The sequence below is a fragment of the Dermochelys coriacea genome, chromosome 9 (genome assembly GCF_009764565.3).
Source record: "Dermochelys coriacea isolate rDerCor1 chromosome 9, rDerCor1.pri.v4, whole genome shotgun sequence".
Lineage (NCBI taxonomy): Eukaryota > Metazoa > Chordata > Testudines > Dermochelyidae > Dermochelys > Dermochelys coriacea.
In genome coordinates, this window is record NC_050076.1 from 97890505 (window position 1) to 97911915 (window position 21411).

General features: G+C 39.9%; 1 protein-coding gene across 4 annotated transcripts in view; it reads left to right on the forward strand.

Annotated features, from left to right (window-relative positions):
* Positions 1–21411, forward strand: part of ATP11C (ATPase phospholipid transporting 11C) — a 123243-nt gene that overhangs the window by 68193 nt on the left and 33639 nt on the right. For all 4 annotated transcript variants that reach the window (XR_006274016.1, XR_006274017.1, XM_038415504.2 and 1 more), the window contains exons 4-16: positions 710–790; positions 1904–2011; positions 4983–5111; positions 7469–7572; positions 8298–8348; positions 10369–10433; positions 12066–12147; positions 12532–12682; positions 13716–13913; positions 16846–17007; positions 18013–18167; positions 19075–19146; positions 20469–20542. Coding sequence is in view for 2 of the 4 variants with exons in the window: in XM_038415504.2 (XP_038271432.1) it covers positions 710–790; positions 1904–2011; positions 4983–5111; positions 7469–7572; positions 8298–8348; positions 10369–10433; positions 12066–12147; positions 12532–12682; positions 13716–13913; positions 16846–17007; positions 18013–18167; positions 19075–19146; positions 20469–20542 (1432 nt within the window). In the remaining 2 variants the exon portion in view is untranslated. The remainder of the gene's footprint in view (positions 1–709; positions 791–1903; positions 2012–4982; positions 5112–7468; positions 7573–8297; positions 8349–10368; positions 10434–12065; positions 12148–12531; positions 12683–13715; positions 13914–16845; positions 17008–18012; positions 18168–19074; positions 19147–20468; positions 20543–21411) is intronic.

Below are 21411 nucleotides of genomic sequence, written 5' to 3' on the forward strand. Positions count from 1 at the left end.
GAGACTAACAAATTTATTTGAGCATAAGCTTTCGTGAGCTACAGCTTGCTTCATCGGATGCATGAAGCTGTAGCTGTAGCTCATGAAAGCTTATGCTCAATAAATTTGTTAGTCTCTAAAGTGCCACAAGTACTCCTTTTTCTTTTTGCGAATACAGACGAACACGTCTGCTACTCTGAAGTCTGGGTTCTATTGATGATACTAGAGAATGGTCCATGGTATTGTTGTTAAAAATGGTATGCAGTGCTGGCTCTGCTGTTTGATCTTCAGGCTGAGACTGACAATGTTTGGTGCAGATTATACGGTGTGTGGGCAAGCAGGTACATGGAAACTTTCTGGTTTGAACCCATAATGCCCCTTGCTTGGGCCCACCACAAAGGTGCATGACTGAGAAGCTTTCAGACAGCGTTCTCTAGGCTCAGTTTGATAAAGAAACTCATCCAACTGCTTCAGTCTACTTTGGATCAAAACTTCATAGTCACTTAGGAGACTTTCCATTGACTTTCAGTGGGATTTGTAGACCTCAATTCTTAAGGTGCTTATGTAAATCTCCCCCATACACTCCATGTGCCCACTTCTCCCGAGCATGCTCATATTTGGGGCTTGTGTTACTTAATACAGAGTGTGTTGAATGAATCAACTAACGATAGATTTGATAGTGACTCCCTAAAAAAAATTGTAACACCAGTTTATTTATTTTTCTCTGTAGGTCATAGTAGACACACCAACCAGCCCAGTAACCAGTGGACTTCCACTTTTCTTTGTGATTATTGTTACAGCTATCAAACAGGTAATGTTTTCGATTCATGAGGGCATGGAGGTGAGCACCAAATTGCTACAGTTGTGTGTGTGTGTGTGTGTTTGCTTTGGGTTTTTAAGTATGTTCATGGCAGAATGAAAATGAGAGATTTTGGCATATAAAGACATATAGACTTGACTCTACATATATTTGAAATAGTAGAGGGCCAACGTTAGAGAAACACTATCAAGGTGAAATCTGTTTAATTTAAAATTAGAAATAAAAAAGTAATTTTGGATATTGTGCTGAACCTAAGTTCTCTGTCCAATTTTTGTAGATTTATGATTGCATTTTCTCATTTTCAGTATGGCTTTTGTAGTCTGTGTGTGTGTGTGTGTGTGTGTGTGTATTTATTTAAAGTCATGTTGTGAGCTCTTGCTCTTGGTGGTTGCCTCTACATTCACTGCACTACTATAATTTTATATCTTCCTTTTTTAAAATGTACTTTGGGCCTGATTTGGAGGTTAAAGAAGCATGATGTAAATCCAAATTCTTTTCTACTCTGACGTCAATGGAATAGTTCTACTCAAATAATATCTGATCCTGAACATTTGTTTGAGTAATATTAAAAAAAATTAACCCTACACACCCCTTTTTAAATTACATTATTTGATATTTTTGTAAAGGGAATCAGTTGGGGATCGCAAGGGAGTTCTAGAGTAAAATCCGAATCTGGCTTTTGTATTCTTTAGGTGAGACTGAAGAGAGAGAAATTCTTTTCCAGTGTTAGACTGGAAAAGTGAGAATAATGGGGCACTAATCATATTATTCACATTATCAGCATATTCTTGCCAATCTTGAGAATAATAGAAACATGTCACAGCAATTTAGATATTCCTGGCATGCAGTGCCTGTAGATTAGTTTTGTATGTGGTGTTTTAATCTGTTCTGAATCTGTCAAATGTGTAGCTGAAGTTTTTAAAAGTTAACTTGGTTCAGACAGAGCTATTCTGGTCTATGTTCTGGCATGCATGAAGGAGCTCCGATGACAATTTAACTTACTTGCTTTTTTATCTCCCTCTCTCTTATAACTTTATTTATTTATTTATTTATTTACTTCACTACCTGGGCTTGATTGTGTTACCTGTATATTGGTGCATCTAGGGCTATGAGGACTGGCTGAGACACAGAGCGGACAAGGAAGTAAATAAAAGCAGCGTCTTCATTGTTGAAAATGCAAAGCAAGTGAAAAAACACAGCGAAAAAATCAAGGTAACCATTAATAGAAAGAGAGAGAGATGCACCTGTGAGACATTGGGAAAATTCCCATTGATGTGGAAGCAGAATCTGACACTATGGCTGAATACTTGAATATGCTAAGGGCCTAATTCTGCAGTTGTTACTTTTTTCCTTCCCATCCTTTTCCCTAAACCTCAGTATGTTTTCAGACTGGAAACCTTACGAGCCATTCCAGTTAATAACCAAATGCTTGCTTGGCTTTTGTCAGATCACTTCTTTGAAAGGCTGCCATGCATGCACTTCACTGGCGGGGCTGATGAGTAACTTATCTCTGATAATTTTTCATTTGTGGCTAGAACAGGCAGTCCTTCCTTTATCCCTAGCTTGCCAAGGACGTCTGGGAAGATGTCTGCTAGCAGAGATTTAGCAGATTTATCACCTCTCACTGTAGAATGCTAGATAGCTACTTTCTTTATACATTTTTATGAGAAATTGTACGGAGGTGTCTATTACCCTAGTCTGCATTCCTGCTGAGTTGGGCTGACCTCTCAGGCCAAGTCCTGCACTTGGATACAGGTGTTGAAATCAGAGGGAGTTTTGTTTGTCGGAGGGCAGAACTGGACCAGAGTGCCTGGGAGAGAATGACCCTCAGTGCTTAGAAAGGGGCCCTAGCTAACAAATTTAATTTACAGAGGTGGGATGGTTCGTTTAATCTGTGGTGGAGATTTATCCTTGGTGCTCTAATGTTGGGATAGAATACAACAGTGTTTGTAAGAACAAATACTTGCTAGTGGCTTGTTGGTACAGTTCTTGAGATGCCCAGGACTGAGTCACCTTGTTATCCCTAGCCTCTGGCAAGAGGGAGTCTTTCTGGTGGTAGCTCCCTGATGCCACCAGCTCTTCAGCCTCTCTCCTCTGGGCTATGGCAGCCCTTGCGTAGCCTTGCAGATTACCAATAGGTGTGCCCTAGTCCCCAGGCCGTTTTGAAATGTCTCCCTGTAGCGTTCCGTCCCTTCTCCACTGAACACTCACAGGCTATGTCTGCACTACATAGCTCTGTCGCTACAGCCATGCCGTTAAAAGTCACGCAGTGTATCCGCTCTCCTGCTGACAAAATACTCCCCCCGCCCCCCTCCCAACGAGCGGGGTTAGCTTTGTTGGCAGCAGAGCGCTCCTGCCAACAAAGTGCTGTTCACACCGGTGCTTGTCATCAGCAAAACTTTTGTCTTTCAGAGGTGTTAAAAAAAACAAAACACACACACCTCCCAAAAGACAAAAGTTTTGTTGGTCAATTGCCAGTGTAGACAAAGCCACAGTAATACCAAGTAAGCTATCCCCAGAGGAACAGAATACACACCAGCTTGTTTGGTTCCATGGAGGATCAGCTATTGAGATATATGTATAGTGAAAACAAGCCTAAGTTTATTATCAAAGGCTAAGATTTAAGAGATGATGAGCAAGGATAATGGATTACATATAAAACAAAATCAATACATGCTTTCTAGAGATTAAACTTAATTTAACCACTAGTCTAAAAGCAAACTTTTCTTACCCAAATGTCCTTTACAGTGCTTCCAGCCAGGGCAGGTTAAGATCTCATTTTCATGAATGTAATTGCACTTCCTTAAGTACAGGATAAAGAGGTTTCCTTTTGCCTTTCCCTTTATATCCCCAAAATTCATTGTTGGTCCCCCATGTCAGAATGACCCCCGAGGGTTTATTCCTTGGTATACTGACTTCGTATGCAAATGGAGCCTCCATTCTGTTGGCTTACAATGCTTAATTTACATGTGGACCCAGGGAGACAGGTGATTATACATTCTTTGTTTGGCAGAATCCCGTTTATCAACCCCATCTTGATTCAGACATTTTTAGGAATGTATTTTCAGTCTGTGTATATTTAACTTCCATGGCATTTGTACAGACATTTCACCTCAGTGTTAATGACCACTATGAGCCTGGCTTTCACTGAAGACCTCATATGACATTCTTTATGGAGAAATACTGTGAAAACAGGATACTAGTTGTAGTGAGTTTGTTAGGCCTGTCAAGAGTTACTGTGACAGCCCAGTGACCCCTTTGCCAGTTGGCATTGAGGGGCTCTTAAGATCACACTTGTGTTTTCCTCTTGGGGCGGAGGGATGTGTGAGGTCTTTGAGCAGAGGGTTCTGTTACACATTGTCAAGCGCATGGGTCAGGGTCCCTCAGCAACAAATGAAAGAAAGAAAAATCAAGAAAATATACGTTTAAAAAATGCTACTTATTTCGGTACTATCTCAAGTGTAAAGAAAAGTTCACTCTGCTCCATCTCCTCACAGCAGATGCAGTGTCCTCTCCATCCAGTAATGAGTATTTGCCAAAGCTAGGTAGTGAGGAAACGTATTATATGCATCAGCTGCTACAGAATAGTCATAACCAAAGAAAAAGCTTTCCGCTTGAAAGTCTAGTAGAAGGGTATGTGTGTGAGCTCCATATATGAACAAGGCCTGTGGTGGGTAATCATCAAGCGTACTGTCAGATAATTAAAGGAGAAAAGCCAAGATCTGTAGTCCGACTACATTACTAAATATTTCTGCTCTATATTGAAATAATTTCATAGCTTTGTTAAACCTCTTCCAAGGGCACTCAAACTTCGAATTCCATTGTCCTGCAAACCATCACTCCACAGAGGTCCTACTGAAGTGAGTAAAAGTTGTTAAATATGGAACCATTGTAAGACAGAGTAAGACAGGCAGGTAGTGTATTGCTAGCATTATGCAGTATTGATAATTAGCTTTGAGCAACAGTTCTAGCATGTGGATGGCAAATCATCTGGGACAGTTACACAATTGCAGTACTTTTTTTCGTGGTAAGCTTAAAAAGCTCTTCAAATTCCCATGTTCGGAGAGGATCTTTCCTTTCTTTTAGACTTGGATAAAACAAGATAAACCGATTAAACTGCAGCCATCTCCTTCAGGGCTTGATTAAATGAATCATTAAAAAAACACAGTTGCATTCTTTCCAGGTTGGAGACATTGTAGAAGTGAAAGCAGACGAAACCTTCCCCTGTGATCTGATATTCTTGGCATCGAGTAATGACGATGGGATCTGCTACGTCACGACGGCAAGTCTGGATGGCGAGTCGAATTTCAAGGTAACAAGAATGAAAATACTTCAGGCAGTAGTCTAAAGTGCAGAGTTAATGCATTGCAGTGGCTCCTCTGTGCTCAGATTTTTTTGTTTTAGTTGCAGTTGAAGTCAGCCTGTGTGTCTGCCAGTTCAGTTTGAGAACGCTTTGGGATCACACATTCTGATTGTGAATTTGTTGTGTTTAGCTTCCATTTCCTAACCTCTCTCATCCAGTTACTCAACGCTGAAGTGCTCTATGGATTTTTTTGATTTTTTGGGGGTCTGTGTGTTTTAAGTAACTATTCCTAATGGCACTGTTCCAAACTGAGTTGGTCTTGACAGATATATCTGCATGCTGTATCATTTGCTAAACCTGCTAAACCTGCTAAAGAAGGTTACCGCTTTCATCTTCTGTACCCATATAGAAAGATCTAATGAATTAGTAAATAGATCACTGCAGTTTCAGCTGGTTTATTATAGCAGTCACCTGTAGTGACCTTTGCCATTTATATTTTATCAAGGCTTTCACTCTATAACTCTGTGCTTTCACTCTCTCTGCACTTATGTGTAGTTCTCCCCTTTTTGTCACTGAAATTCCTCATGCTTGATATCAGCTCATAGGTGAATTGTTCTGGATTGCTTTGCAGAAAAAAGCCTTCTTGTCATTTAAAGTATACTCTGTTCCCATTGGCAGAAAATTTTAAGATGTATTTTTTCATACTCATGACTCAAAAGGGCTGAACTCTGAAATTTTACCAATTGGGTAGGCCTCACTGAGGATGAATTCTTTCTCTAATTTATTCCCTCTACCTTTCTCCCTGTCCCCCCTCCCCCCTTCAGTTGAAACCCCCTCTAAGGATATGAAAACTTGGTTTCACTCATGCACAGGAGTAATTAGTACTAACATTAGTAGCTGTAGTACTAAGTGTGGAACAATGTTAATAGTGTAGAATTCCTTCCAACTCCCACTGAAATCAGTAGGCATGTGTATCTTCGTTCATTAAGAGGGTGTTGGATCAGGTCCATGGCTAATATCTATATTGATAGCCATTAGGTAATGTAGAAATGTAGGCATGGAAGCTGATCTCTGTGTTGAAATATTGTTGCTTGTATAGAGTTCACAAACTCTGTAGTAGTGAGCCTTTCTCCTGTGCATCTTACGAACTTCACAAGTAGCGCGGGGTCTACAACCTTAGTGGATAGGTTAGCAAAAAGGAGTGGAGCTTTCAAGCGCCACAACCCTAACATACGCCTTCCTATATTAAAGCAGGTTTAAATGTCTGCCATAAAATATAAAAGGATGTGCAACATGGCTAAGTTAATTTCAGAACCGGAACACATTTCCTGACTTTGAGCATTTGACATGTGACACTAAGGTTCTACAATAAGCATCTTATATTGTTTCTGCTTGGTTATCAGTGGTTGTCTCCTGGATGCTGATATAACAAAGAAGAAAACTCAGAGTTTGGGGGGCAGGGGAGAAGAGTGGGGAAAATGGCAGAACAGTGTAACTGAGGCTTACCTGTCCTGTGGGGGTGGAGGTGTGAAATTTTTGATGTAAGACACAGACATTCTACTATAAAATCATTCAGTGCTTGTATTCAAAAGCTGTTAATTCCCTCCTATGATCTGTGCACTATAGCTGTTTCACCCATCAGTTGTTAGGAAGAGGAATGCAAGGCTAAGAAGTGAGAAAGCTTTTTAGTGAATGTGTTTATGGAGACCGATTGAGACAATATATCTTGCTGACTGAAGTTTAAAACTCTTAAGTCATTTTTATAAATAGAACTTTAAAATAGCGAATTGGAGTCTTCCCAGGGTTTCCAATTAGTTATGTGAGAAAGGAATTTGCACAGCAGTTGATGCTAAGAATAGCTCTTGGTTCTGTCAATACTGTTCCTGTTCCCCTGGCAGCAGAGCTATCTTCTAATTACCTTCAGAAGCAGCACCGGGCAATTTCCTTAGAGGAGCTGAACACCTGTTGAGCTCTTGCAGCTATCTCTTGAAGTAAACAAGTGTTGGAGGAGTTCAGCATGCCTTAGGACAGCCCAGAAGGAGGAGTATGTCTCATAATTTATTGGCAGGTACAAGAGACCTCCCTTAGTAAGTAACCCTCTGTCTTACCAGACCAGTCCGAAATATTTCCTAAGCATATTAAATTCCAACCTGTTCTGCCTTTCATTAGAAGACCCATCCCTCTCCTCCTGCCCCGTCCTTAAACAACTGATGGTTACTTGAGTGGTCACTTAAGACAAGCCTCATTATACATCAGTGTTTTAAGTAATGAGCTATAACTACTCATTGGGCAAAGACCTTCTCTGTTCTTGTGCTTCAGTGGAGTTGAGTGACTCTGTAATAGCTCTTGCTGCTCTCTCCACCTAGACTCATTACGCAGTGCGAGATACTATTGGGCTCCTGTCAGACGACGACATCGACTCCCTTACTGCCACAATTGAATGTGAGCAGCCTCAACCTGACCTCTACAGGTAAGTATGGGAACAGCCACTACTCCTGGTTCTCAACTGGTCCTTGTCATTGGTCCATCACTTGGTGTCCTTTGAGTGTGCAAACTAGAGCGCCATTGGTACCCGTCTAACATAGTTTAAGGGAGCCACTGAATTCTTGTTCCAGCTGAATAGGCTGCATTTGGAGTTTAAAGAGTGGTTGTCATCATGTTGTCCACAAGGAATGAAAGCCTTTTTATGGTAACACTTGTAGGTGTTCCTGGAGAATTTACTGGGCCATCCGGCAAAGCTCCCTGGAAATTTGACTTCTAGGCAAAGCAGCTGCCCTGGGAGGTGCTAGTGCATCAGAGTGTCACTAGCCCATATGCCTTTACAAACTTGAGTGTAAGCCTGCTTAGAAACATGTCTTTGTTACCTTCGTGAACAATTTTAAGGGTGGAAACCCATTGGCACCCTGGCCCGAATTCAGCAAGGTGTAGAGAACAGCCTCATTCTAGTCAATGGGGCTCCTTGCATGCTTAAAGCTCGGCATGTGCTTAAGTACTTTGTTGGATCATGACCTGCGTAATGTGTTCTTTCCAAAGCTCTGTCTCTCTAAGAGCATAAGACTCTGATGTCTGCTAACCTGCTCATTTCTTCCCACCTGCCTGTTGTGACACATTCCTTACGTTTGTGATGGTTCCTTGTAATTAAATATGCAGCAAACATTAGTTAACAAAATATCCTCTTATATATTTTGATCACAGATTTGTTGGAAGAATTAACATCTACAGAAGTAACCAGGAGCCTGTAGCCCGGTTAGTTCACTTAGCTCATTGTTACTAATTGCAGGTGGTGCTTGTTTTCTTTATTGATAGATCCTAGCGTCCTGCTTATCAAAGAGTTGTGGAGATTAATGGATCTGAAATTTGAGCTTCCTTATCCTACCTTTTTTCTTTCATTTTGCAGTTTGGTTTTATGTGTTCTAGTGACTTGAGAAAATTTCAGTCATTCCGAATGAGGGATCACTTGATGATTACCTGTTCTGTTCATTCCCTCTGGGGCACCTGGCACTGGCCACTGTCAGAAGGCAGGATACTGGGCTAGATGGACCTTTGGTCTGACCCAGTAGGGCTGTTCTTATATTCTCATGAGGGCAGCAAGCCCTCTTAAAAATCCCAGCCCTTCAGCTGTGACAGCCTCCAACAAATGCCCCAGGATGTTGGGTTTCTTGGGATTGCCAATGTGGGAGTTTACAGGACGTGAGCAAATGTGCAACCCTCTGCATCCTCTATTACCTCTGCTGGAATCATCCTTGTGAGCTGGCAGATAAATGAAACTGACAGGCTCCCTGCTCTCTGAGCTCTTGCAGGGCAGGATCCCCCATCAGTTTCACTCCAGCTGACTTGCTAAAACAGAACCAGAAGAAGCAAAGAGTGATGTGCTGGGCATTTCCTCACAACATCTGCTTTCCAGCAAACCCAGCCTTCACTTTGCCGAAGAGCTCGGGTTTTAATTAGGTGCAGCCCGTGTTTTGGGTGACCAGTAAATTTTCTACATCACCGGGACACAATAGAGGGTGGGTGAGAATGTAGATTTCCTGAGGGGAAGGTTTTTGATTGTGGGTGTCTCAAATAGGCTGTTTCTGTGCACAAAATGTTGTTGTTTTTCTAAGCAACATATGTACATTAATTTGCAAAACTGTTTTCCCTGTTGCTATTTATTTAGTGAGTACAGCCATGTGCTCACAGCTGTGTAAAGCCTGAACACAAAGACAGTCCCTGCCTTAATAAGGTTACACTCTACAAACAGACAGAAAGAAAAAGACCCACTAGAAGGTCTAGAGATGACTGACTTAGTCTGTTTATTCCAGCTGTGTATTGTAAAAGCATGTTTCATCCTAACCTCTTTGTACATATGTCACAGGAGAAAGCACCAATTCACCAACAATGCTGCAAAATTAATGGGCCAAATTTTAAAGTAGAGAAGAAGATCAAACTTTAATCCAAGAAGCAGTGAAAGATAGATTTCAAATGGAAATGGAAGCAAGCATGTGCGTTAACCCAAGAGTTTTGGAGAATGTTACAAGATAATAGATAATAATAGATTCTCTGGCCATAAAGGACCTTTGTGATGATCTAATCTGACCTCCTATACAGCACAGAAAGTGACAGGGAACTTTGAAAACTAAATGGCCACCTCTTACCCTGCATTTGTGGTGCCTGTGATCTTTCTCGCTGTCCAAGCAGGGATGCCAGCAGATGTGCCCCTCAAATTCTTAAGCTGAGAGAAACGGTGGTCTCAAATACTAACTGCGATACAGAACTTTTGAGGGACCGTTGAAACCTGACAAACTTTTCTCGCCTTTAAAAATTCTGCCACCCGATTAGGATTAGAAGTAGAAATGGCAAATGATTGTGAAGGGAAATAAGAAATTAATAGAACAGACTGAGCTACATGGGAGCAAAAAAAAATAAGTAAAACATTTTACAGCAGCATCAATTTTTAGCACTCTTGAAAATGAGTCCACTTATTTAGGTTTCTAAGTTTGGGTTTTAGACACTAGCATCAGGTACTTATTTTTGAAAATCTTGGCTTGAATTCTAAAATGAGTCAGACAATGGAGAGTCTGAATACTAGTAATACTTTGTGTGATAAGACATAAGAAACCACAAATGTAAATATAGATGTGAAGGCAAAAATACAGTCAGAATAAACGAATCCCTTATTTAAGAGAAAAAAACAAGCTTTAGCTTTAACTGTGGGTATAAAATATACACAAGGTGGAATGAAATTGTTTGTAAGCAATCTGATACTATAACTTTTCCCGTGTTTTAGGTCTTTGGGTCCCGAAAGCCTGCTGCTGAAGGGTTCTACTTTAAAAAATACAAAGAAGATTTATGGTGAACAGCTTTTTATTGATCGTTCTGATGGATAACTGAATGAAGTTAGCAAACAAATCTAAATGTCTATCGGAGCATCTAGTGATGGAAAAGTCCTGTCTACAGTGCTGCTTTCAGTGCTCTGTACATATCTCATGCTCACACACAAGTTAATGAATTGATTTTGAGAGTAAGATTTCATGAGCAGCCCTGTCAGATGTTTAACTGAAATCTGAATATGTTGACCAGGATCTTCAGAAATTACTTGTGCTTTTTGAGAGCCCATCTTGAAACTAAAGCTGGGCACTTTTTTTTTCTTTCTTTTTTTTTTTTTTTTTTAGCAAATAAATATTTGGCTGAAAAATGATGTTTTTCAGGGCTCCCAAACTTTTGAATTCTTTTTCAAATTTCAAAAAAAGTGTGTGTGTGTGTGTGTGTGTGTGTGTGTGTGTGTGTGTGTGTGTGTGAAGAGGGCCAAATCGAAATGAAAATCTGTCCCCCTCCTGCCCCATAAAAAGTTCTATTTTGAGCTGACCAAAATGTTTTTGTAGATTCAAAATAATTAAAAAAATAATACTTTGGAACGTTTTGATTTATTCAGAATGAATTCTTTTTAGTTTGTGATGGACAAAATATTTCTGAAGAATGCTTTGGGTTTGAATCACAGCAGATTTTTTCAGTTCAGCTCCCAAACCAAAAAAAAACCAATAAAATAATCAATTATTCACTCAGATCTATTTGTGACACCTTTAAAGAGGCCCAGCTCAGCACTGCCATATAGGGACCCCTTTACAGTATCTCAAGTTGCAAGTCCCTTTTGAAAATTATTGGCCGTATACCCAGTACTTTATCTCCATCCACTAACACCTGTAATTCTGTCCAAAGAGCAGTGAAGTTTGTCTGGCAAAAATGTATCCTTTATAAACTCCGTGCTGCTTACTGCTAATGGTTCCACTATCCTTCAGGGAATTAAAACTGAGCTAAGGTGTAAATGGCTGTAGCTCCATTGAAGTGAAGTGGACTTGCACCTGCTTACACCAGCACTGAATTTGGTCTAGATTTTTCAGAGATTCTTTTTCCTCCCCTTCCCAGTACTTGTTTCCTTTTACTTTTGGCAGCAGTTAGACTTACAGGATGCTAACTGTCAATATCACATTCTGAGTGGATCTTGTACTGTATCTGCTTTTCTCCTTACTTCTCCTTCTCTTCTCTCCCTCACCCAGGCCTTTTCAAAATAACTATCAGTACTGCAATAAATTGATTTGCCAATTCCACTAATACCCTTGCACATATACACTTATATGAAGCTACCCTCCCCCCCGTCAGTTTGTACAAGCAATTGTGATAGATTAAAGTGTTTGCTAAATTTAACAAACTTTATACAGAAATAAATTATACTCTGGGAAACTATTCGGGAGTTCACGCCTATCATCAGCATTGAGAAGATTTATTGTGGCACTTGTGTTAGTATTATTCAATACCATTGGGGGTTCCTTGCTTAAATAAAATGCATAATACTTGGGTAATACCTCTGTCTGTGGATCATGAATCTTAAAGCACTGTGCAAATGCTAATATCCCTCACTGACAAGTGAGGGGTAGGCTTGCAACTCAGAAAGGGAACTATTACAAGCGATGTTTTAATGTTTTGTAGGAGTTGCGGTTTATACTGGAATGGAAACAAAAATGGCTTTGAACTACCAAGGAAAATCACAAAAACGTTCAGCTGTAGAAAAGTAAGTGTGCTTCAGAAAGAGAAAAGTTTATAAAAACTGTTTGTTTCTTTATGGGTTCACTTGTGCAGAAGTAACCCCATCATTTGCTGCCTTTTGTTTCCGATACACTATGTAGAAAATCTATATATTGGGTTAAGCGTGTCTCCTAAAAAGCTACAGCATTTAGTAGAACTTTTGAAAAGTATTACTCCAGGCTTATGCTTTACTTTACTTTATTGGGTGAGAAGTATTAAAAATCCTGGTTTTGACCCTAAATATCAGGCCAGTCAAAAGCAGTACTCTAGAGTTTCCCTTTTAAAAATAAGAATAGTCTAACCCTGATTACTTGCCTGATTGAATATTAAAAATAGCTGCATGGATTTTAAAAATAAACCTATTTTTCAGATCAATCAACGCCTTCTTGATGGTATATTTATGCATCTTAGTGAGTAAAGCTATGGTGTGCACCACTCTGAAATACATCTGGCAGAGTAATCCATTTAATGATGAGCCATGGTATAACCAAAAGACAAAAAAAGAAAGGGATACGTTCAAGGTAAATGGGGGTTGTGTTTCAGGATCTCCTCCAGCCTTATTTATTCTGACAGTTTTGTTTAATCTGCCAACCCCTGTCTTCCCTGCATATTGTTTGGAATACATACCAAGGAAAGGACTGTCAATCTCTTAGCTCTTTTTTTTTTTTTTCTTTTGCTTGTAATTATTGCCTGTCTCAGCTGTTACATGCCACTCTTGTTACTTATGTGCAAGAATGCTTGGGAGTAGTTGGGCAAAACATGGCTGAGGAAGACTCGGATGCTAAAGCTGCTCACGTATTGGTGTTCTTCTCATACAGAACGTGTGTGCCAACTATTTATGTTTCTAAATGGCTGCCTTTTATTTGCTGACAAAAGACAGATAAATAGAATTTTGGCCTCCTAGATATACTTAAACACAGTAGCAGATGCTTGGTGCATATCTGAACTCCAGCCAGTTTTCAAACTTGAATGTATAAATTTAGACTGGGGCCACTTTCATTTCATTAGGTGTCTAAATATGGATGTAGGTGTTTGAGGTTTTCGGTAGCCAGGCTTGAAAACGTTGGCCTTGTGTCTCAACTTATCTTATTTCCTATCAGAGTTTTAGGAGACCTCCTTGTGATTTCGCTTACACCAGTTGTATGGTGCTGTAGCACTCCTGACATCAGAGCAGTTTCTCCTGATTTAAACTTTTTTAAGTGAGATCAGAATCAGGCCTATAATATTTACAGAACTGTGTTGGGATGGAACATTGACTTAGACGATCCTTGTGGTTGTAAATAAAATGCCATCGTGGGCCAAATTCTCTTCAGTTATGCCTTTACAACTCCATGCAAGTCAGTGAGGTTGCGAAGATGGAACTGAGAGCAGAATTTGGTCCCTTACCCGTAGTTTTCTCTAGAGTTTTATTTTTCATACTGAGTTCTCTTTTCACCATTGAAGAAGAAAATGTAATTAGAATCTTGAATTTGTTGTTGTCAATTATGTCTGTGTCTGGCTGAACTGGATATCTGATTGTCACACACCGCTTCTTTTTTCTTCTTTCCTTTACAGATCTTAAGAATGTTCACAGACTTCCTGTCGTTTATGGTTCTGTTCAATTTCATTATCCCGGTCTCCATGTATGTTACTGTAGAAATGCAAAAATTCTTGGGCTCCTTCTTTATTGCTTGGGATAAGGAGATGTATGATGAAGAAATCCAGGAAGGAGCACTGGTGAATACCTCGGACCTCAACGAAGAACTTGGTCAGGTCAGAACATGCTCTCTATTTGTGCAAACTTAAAATTGGATGCATGGACAGTGTCTCATGGTAAAACTGCAACTCTTCCATGGACTAAAACAGCTGTAGTGAAATCCCTCCTGTAGAACTTGTGGGCCAGAACCTCAGCTATGAAGCTAATTTGGGCCATGGTGCTACTTAGAGCAGTTTTTGTCAGCTTTTAGTTTCATCTGGCTGCCTTCCATGTCCAGGGGCTGTTCTAGCAGCCAGGAATCACTGGAGCATAGAGGCATACTGGCCCCTACACCCCATGCCTGCTCGCAAAGGCTGTGGGTAGAGTAGCTTCATCTTCTGTCTGTGCTTTGATTAGGAAACAATCGTCATTGATTGGTGCTTAGAGAGACAGATGACATTGTTTGTTTTGCTTTGTTTCCTATTGATAGGAAGCTCTGATGCAATATTTGTGTGGATTTAGATTTGTATACAATATATAATTCCCTCCTTTCTGGTGGTTCTGTTCACCATCCTAGAAACATCTGCATGCTTAGGGAAATACTTCCATATCCAAAATCTAGAGGCATAAAAGCTCTGGAGTGTTGATCCAAGTAGAGGATTTATGGCAGTGGTTCTCAGCCAGGGATACTGTAGGAGCTCTCCAGTGAGTACTTCAGTTTATCTAGGTATTTGCCTAGTTTTACAACAGATTACATCAAAAACACTAGTGAAGTCAGTACAAACTAAAATTTCAAACAAGGGCTTGTTTATACTGTTCCATGTGCTAAACAGTGAAAAGTAAGTACAATATTTATATTCCAATTGAGTTATTTTGTAATCGTATGGTAAAAATGAGAAAGTCAGCAATTTTTCAGTAATAGTGTGCTGTGACACTTTTGTATTTTTATGTCTGATTTTGTAAGCAAGTAGTTTTTAAGTGAGGTGAAACAAATCAGACTCCTGAAAGGGGTACAGTAGTCTGGGAAGGTTGAGAGCCATTTTTATGGTTTTTGGTACCGTTTAGAGGAAGTCTGTTAGAAGTGATTTAGTCATGCTCTGTTGTCACTGTACCAGATTAACGTTAACTTTTTAATGAGAACATCTAAAGTAGAAGTTAAAAACATTATTCTATAAATTAATTAAAACAAAGAGAAGTCACACGTGGCTGCAGGGCAGGACAGAACATAAAAACGGCCATACTGACTTATACCAAAGGTCCATCTAGCCAAGTGTCCTGTCTTTCGACAGTGGGCAATGCCAGGTGACCCAGAGGGAATGAACAGAACAGGTAAACATCAAGTGATCCATCCCCTGTCGCCCATTTCCAGCTTCTGGCAAACAGAGGCTAGGGACACCATCCATGCCCATCCTGGCTAATAGCCATTGATTGGACCTATCCTCCATGAACTTATATAGTTTTTTTTTTTAACCCTGTTATAATCTTGGCCTTAGAAAGAGAGAGAGAGAGACCTGATTGCTGTATTTGTGCCAGCACTGCAGCCTTCAGCAGCTCTGAAAAATCGTTAGAAAGTCACTGCTGCAGTAGTTAATCATTCTCCCTTATTAAAAAACTTTGTTTCTCTGCTAATCACTCGTCTACCTGTCAAGATATAACTGTGTAACTATTTTTGGTGGTAACTTAGGTTTAGTGTGCTACTATTTGCTTCTGAAAACTAAATGAGCTTATAAATTGCATATATAGTAGAAATTGTATCATGCGGTTTGTTTCCACACAGAAGAATGTCAAATCCTAACTGCATGTCAATAATTCCTTGTTTGCTTTCATGAAATTAATTAATTAATTTAAAATTCTCTGTAAGCTTTCTCTTTGCAGGTTAGTGAGGAAAGTATGATTCTGGTAATCTTTCACTGCATGCGTTTGATATGCAACTGTCCTACTACTATTTTCTCTGCATTGCGGGGACTCTTAAGTAGCTAATGTTTCACTCTGGTCAACCAAAACAGCGTAGCAGACCCAACTTTTGTTCCTGTAAAGAAAACATTTCATTTGATGCATCCGATGAAGTCAGCTGTAGCTCACGAAAGCTTATGCTCTAATAAATTTGTTAGTCTCTAAGGTTCCACAAGTTCTCCTTTTCTTTTTATGGATACAGACTAATACGGCTGCTACTCTGAAACCCTTCAATTTGAAACAACTGTTAGCTAATTTAATTGCATTGTCAACATAAAGCTCCCATAAAGCAAACAAATGGGTTTGTACTACTAGTGCTGATTAAATAACTGCTGTGCTTTTCAAAATGCAGTTTACTCTCAGCAGTGTTATACTATGTGGTTCCTTGTTGCACTTTTCTCAGCCAGGATAGTGAAAAATCAGTGAAATCAATTTCCATTTTCTTTTATATAAAAATCCCTCTAATTTCCATGTTCTCGGTACCTCCCCATTTGAGTTCAGGCACTGCAGAGGAATGTTTATTTGTTTAAAAGAAAAACGGAATCTCTCTCTTTGGGGGCGGATTGGAAAAACATATGGAAACTTTTTGTATTGATCAATAGGTTTGCTAAAATTTTTTTTTTTTTTTTTTTTAAATCTAAATTTTGGTCTTTTATATGTTGCTTTATTTGATTCAGTGCTATATACAGCACCATCTGAGAAAGACTAGCTGGGGAATAGATGGTTGAGGGGAAGTAATCAAGGGCTGTAAGACAGGTTCTCTGAGAGTTTTAAAAACTAAACAGGGCAATTGTATAATGAATTGGAAGCAGAAAAGTTGTTCTGGGAATGGGTGCAATATTGTCTTTTTCTTTGTATTAATATACCTTGCTCTAAACTTCTAAATCCAAGTTAAGCAAGTGCCAGTGGTTCTCTCCTGGATCAGGTCTGACTAATTAAGTTGCCAGTTATTCTACTATTTTCAGTGCTGCCACAGCTTCTTTCTTTTAGATAACAATGAAAGCTGGGAATGTAGTAAAGAAAAAGTACAACAGTAACTTCCTCCCTTTCTTTTAGGTCGAGTATGTGTTCACAGACAAAACTGGAACCCTTACTGAAAACAACATGAAGTTCATTGAGTGCTGCATAGATGGACACAAGTACAGAGGCGGAATTTCAGAGGTGGATGGGTTCTCTCACACGGACGGACCCATGACATATTATGGGAAAGCACTAAAGGTAGAACTGGGCTTCGGTAACTTCTATATTTACACTCTCTGATCCAATTTTCTGAGAGCTAACAATAACTAGAGATGGGCACAAGTGTAAAAATTCAGACACCGATTCTGAACACCTCTAAGTTTGTCAGTGTTCAGAACCCACGTTTGAGACACTTAGAGACACTTTGAAACACTGGGTTCCTCTGTCCAGTCTCTTCCATCCCCCAAGTTCAGGAGGGTTTGGATCTGAGGGTTTGGTTTAGGTTCCAGCTTTAGCTATACTCTTGGACACTGTACCTTGAGTTTGTGTAGCAGTAATGACAAGCGCAGGGGAGAGCACATACCCATTTTCAGGAATCGATCCTATCCTTTGTCTAACCAAGACAAGCTTTAGCTTTAGCTTTGCTACAGTGGCATCACAGCAGAGAACTAGAAGCATTGCACGCATTGCAATAAAATAAATGATTGAACCAGAGTGCTGATTTTATTGTCGGCCTTGTTGATCTTTATTTACCCCTGCATCCTGCCAAAATGAATTAGTAGTCTGTTACATTTGAATAGAGCTCCTTTCTGATTGTGGGGACATTAAAAATACCAGGCCATGTTTTGCAAGAGTACGGCTTTGCTTCAATGTCCTTGGCTCAGTTTCCCATCCTGTCAGCAGCTGTGCTGTTTGGTTGCTACTCTCCATCTCTGAGGCAATTCAGTAGTGGTGTATGCAGGTACATTTTTAAAGTATTGTGGGATGAAAGACGCCATGTAAATGAAGTTCCCATTTAAAGGTGAGATTTTTCAAAGATGGCTAACAGAGTTAGAATTTGGGTGCCAAACCTACATTGGTTCCTTTGAATATTCCAACCTAAAAGGTTGGTAATTTTAACCAAATCCCAGTAGTTATTATTCAGCAGCTTAACTAGAATAATGGTTATTTTTACTTATCACTGAAAATTAATCCTGTTTGGTACTCTGGGCCAGGAAAAGATGCTGATAACTAACTCATTTCCTTTATTTTGACTCTGCTTAGTGTCGAGAAGAGCTGTTCCTCCGTGCTTTGTGTCTGTGCCATACAGTTCAAATCAAAGAAGGAGACAATGTAGATGGATTGATAGTAAACCAGGAGCGCAGAACCTATATCTCCTCTTCACCAGATGAAATAGCTTTGGTAAAAGGTGCCAAAAAGTAAGGGCGTTGAGTTTGTTTTCAGAACTGACAGTTTTTCTTACTCTTGTAACTTGTGCTGTTGAGTGTGACTTAATGGAACCCAAAAGTTGCCCTATGAGTTTTTCATAGTAAAATGCTCATAGGCCAGTAATTGACAAGGAGAACTGTAGCGTGTAGAAAGCACAATGGGAAAAACTCTTGTCTGGCCTGGTCCAGAGCCCACTGGAGTCAACAGGAGTCTTTCCATGGGTGGAATGAGTTTTGTGCTTCAGTGGGTTTTGGATCAGGCCCATAGCAGAGTTGTGCTTAATCAATATTTTTATCTTTACTGAACAACTTCACAATAAGCAAAGGTTTGGGAATCATAACTTGCACATCACAGTGTATTTTGGGGCTTCTCTTAAGTAGAATGGTGTCCCAAGTTGCTTGATTAAACAGAGCCGTACTCTATCCAAGTTCCCTGGGACGTTGGTGGGTTCTGTTACATTGTAGAAGAATCAGTAAATGAGTACAGCATGTGTATCAAAGCAAAATTACTTTCTTTCTGTGCAGTGGCAGGAGACAAAGCAGCTCCTATGAAGGCCACCTTTGTTAGCCTTTTCTGATATATTACCTTATTACTATTTGAAGGCATAATAGCAGACCTAGCAGATCTATTTTTGCCATTAGTGTAACATAGTATGCACATGTGTTAATTCACATGGCCTATAGAGACCTCATAGTTTTCTAGGATATGATCCACATCTTTTTAAGATTGTACAAATTGGGAAATGCAGAGAATAGCCTTGCGAGCTACCGAAATACATGGACTGAATTCGGTAGCCCAGGTCATGTTTCAGAATATGGAAATGAAAATGAGAATGTTACAAATATAAATTATGTAACAATGTTTTCAGTGTCCTTCTGTCCTCTTGTTTGTTGACAGGTATGGTTTCACTTTTCTAGGACATGAAAATGATTTCATGAAAGTACAAAACCAAAAGAACGAAATCGAAAAGTAAGCGCAGCTGCATTGTGGTGAGGAATATTGCTCACGCTAACTGAACAATCTGCCAAGTGCCAGCTGATTAAACTCAGGAAAAACGGCAAATGCTGCAGGGTGGAAACAACGCAACAGGCTGTCAGACTCGCTGCTGCTCTGCATGAAAGCCAGTCCAAATTACAGAGCACCTGGCAGCAGAGAATTGGCTGATTAAAGAGAGAGGTTAAATTAGTTGCAGCTTTTGCTGAATAACAAATCAACCAAAGCCTAAAACAAGGTCCTCTGACCATATCCTGCACCACGGTTTGAAACCTGGAAACTCTCTTGGGTCTGTGAATTATTGCGATAACCTCCTAGATGGTGAATGTATGAGTGCTGATGCTACTATAAACCTGAACCATACAAGGTTGAATCTTTGCGTAAACATGCTCCAACCCTAACCCCTTCTTGGACTGAAAATAATTCAACCTTACCCTCGGCAACTGCTCATGTAAACCCCAAGGGATGTATACCACTTGAAGGATAGATACCTGATCCAGATGCCCTCCTAGATCTTGTCTTATTAGCAAGTTTAATTTCAAACTTCTCTTCATGTTGAATTTCTCTATACGAAGGGAGGATTCAGAGATCCTATTTACTGCTTTTGGTGTTCAGCCAACCTGGTAGGCTGCTTGCCCTGAGTGACAGCTGGGTGTTCCAGTCAGGACCTTCAGCCGCTGACCAGTCAGCTGGCTCATGAAGGTCCTAACTAGCTTCTCCCACTTCCAGCCTACCTGGTGCTATGTGGTTGCCAGTCGCATATCTCAGAGCCCCAACCAAGCATGATATCATGTACCAAGCATACATCTTGCTTGTTCACATCAGCCTTTCATCAAGAAAATGGTCCATAAACAACTTCTACAGGGAATCTCCATACTCTGTGAATGCATGTGCAGCAGCTTTGTTAAATTTACAAGCATCTTAAACCAAGTCTGACTCTATCTTAAAGAAAATGAAAATAATATGTCCATGTGCATTCTTTTCAGGCAAACGATAACTCAGCCCTGCTTTCCCTGAAATGCTCCAGCAGTTGTGTTGTGCTCTATCTGATCACGTGGCTCTTAATGATGGTAGTGGGCATTGTTCACCTATTATGTATAAATGACTTGTAGCTTGAATATCTATACCATATCTTTAATAAGGAAATAGGTCAGCTGGCACCTGATACTTGTAGTCTGGCATAGAGAGAGTTCTGCAGTTCATTCTTAGTATGTTCTTATAATCTTACAACCTTTTACTGAATATCATTTTTAATTTTTTTCCTCAAATTTCTAAGTTCTGTTCTTTCCTTTTTAAAGGTATCAGCTTCTTCATGTATTAAACTTTGATCCTGTCCGCCGCCGGATGAGTGTTGTTGTGAAAACCAGTGCAGGTATTGTTAAAACAGTGGGTACCACTGTGTATCAAATACATGTCTGCATTTACTCTTGTACTGAGAATGTATTAAAGACCTCCCATTACAACACAGAAAAGCTAGCCTGTTACATTTCATGGGCCTTAGCCTCACCTGCAAAATTCACTTGCACACCACCTGAGCGTCCAAAAATCTCTCATTTGCGCAGGCAAATCTGGTAATGGCGTGTGCTTTTTGTTGATTTGTACATGCACCCACTGCACTGGAACACATTTTACAAGCACAGAGGCACCTGCATATGAGAACTTGGCCCTTGAAGCGTGATGATGAGATCAGTGGTCGGATTTATGATAGACCTTTACTGTGCATGCCCACGCTAACGCTACAGGAAAGCCCACTGCAAAGTCCTAGTGAGGTGCAGTTTTTCTGACATGCTTCTGATGCTCTATTAAAAAAAAAAAAGTCAGTCTTGTTGGAATATGGCATTTGCCAGCATTTCCTTTGTAACATGACCATACAATTTTGTGCCAATTTGAGCCCAAACTAAGGGATCTGAGTGAGGAAGGACAATTTTTTATTTTCTTTTATGGATTTGAAAAATAATCCAATTGGTCATTTAAAAAAAATTGCTTTTAGAGATCTAAAAGTGCCCAAAGAATTAGAAATTGGTGGCTTCAGATGCTTTTCTACATTCTAACTCCACCAGCTTTTTATTTTAAGCTGAAGTTGTGATGGTTTTTAGGTGCTATGGCATAGCTTTGGGGGAAGAATAATTACCAACGCCAGATCTTTAATTTATCAGTGATGTTTGCTTGTCACACATGCTAACTTTGTTCAGACTTTCAATCCCTACGCCCATTTTTGTGATGGACCAAATCTAGCCCTCG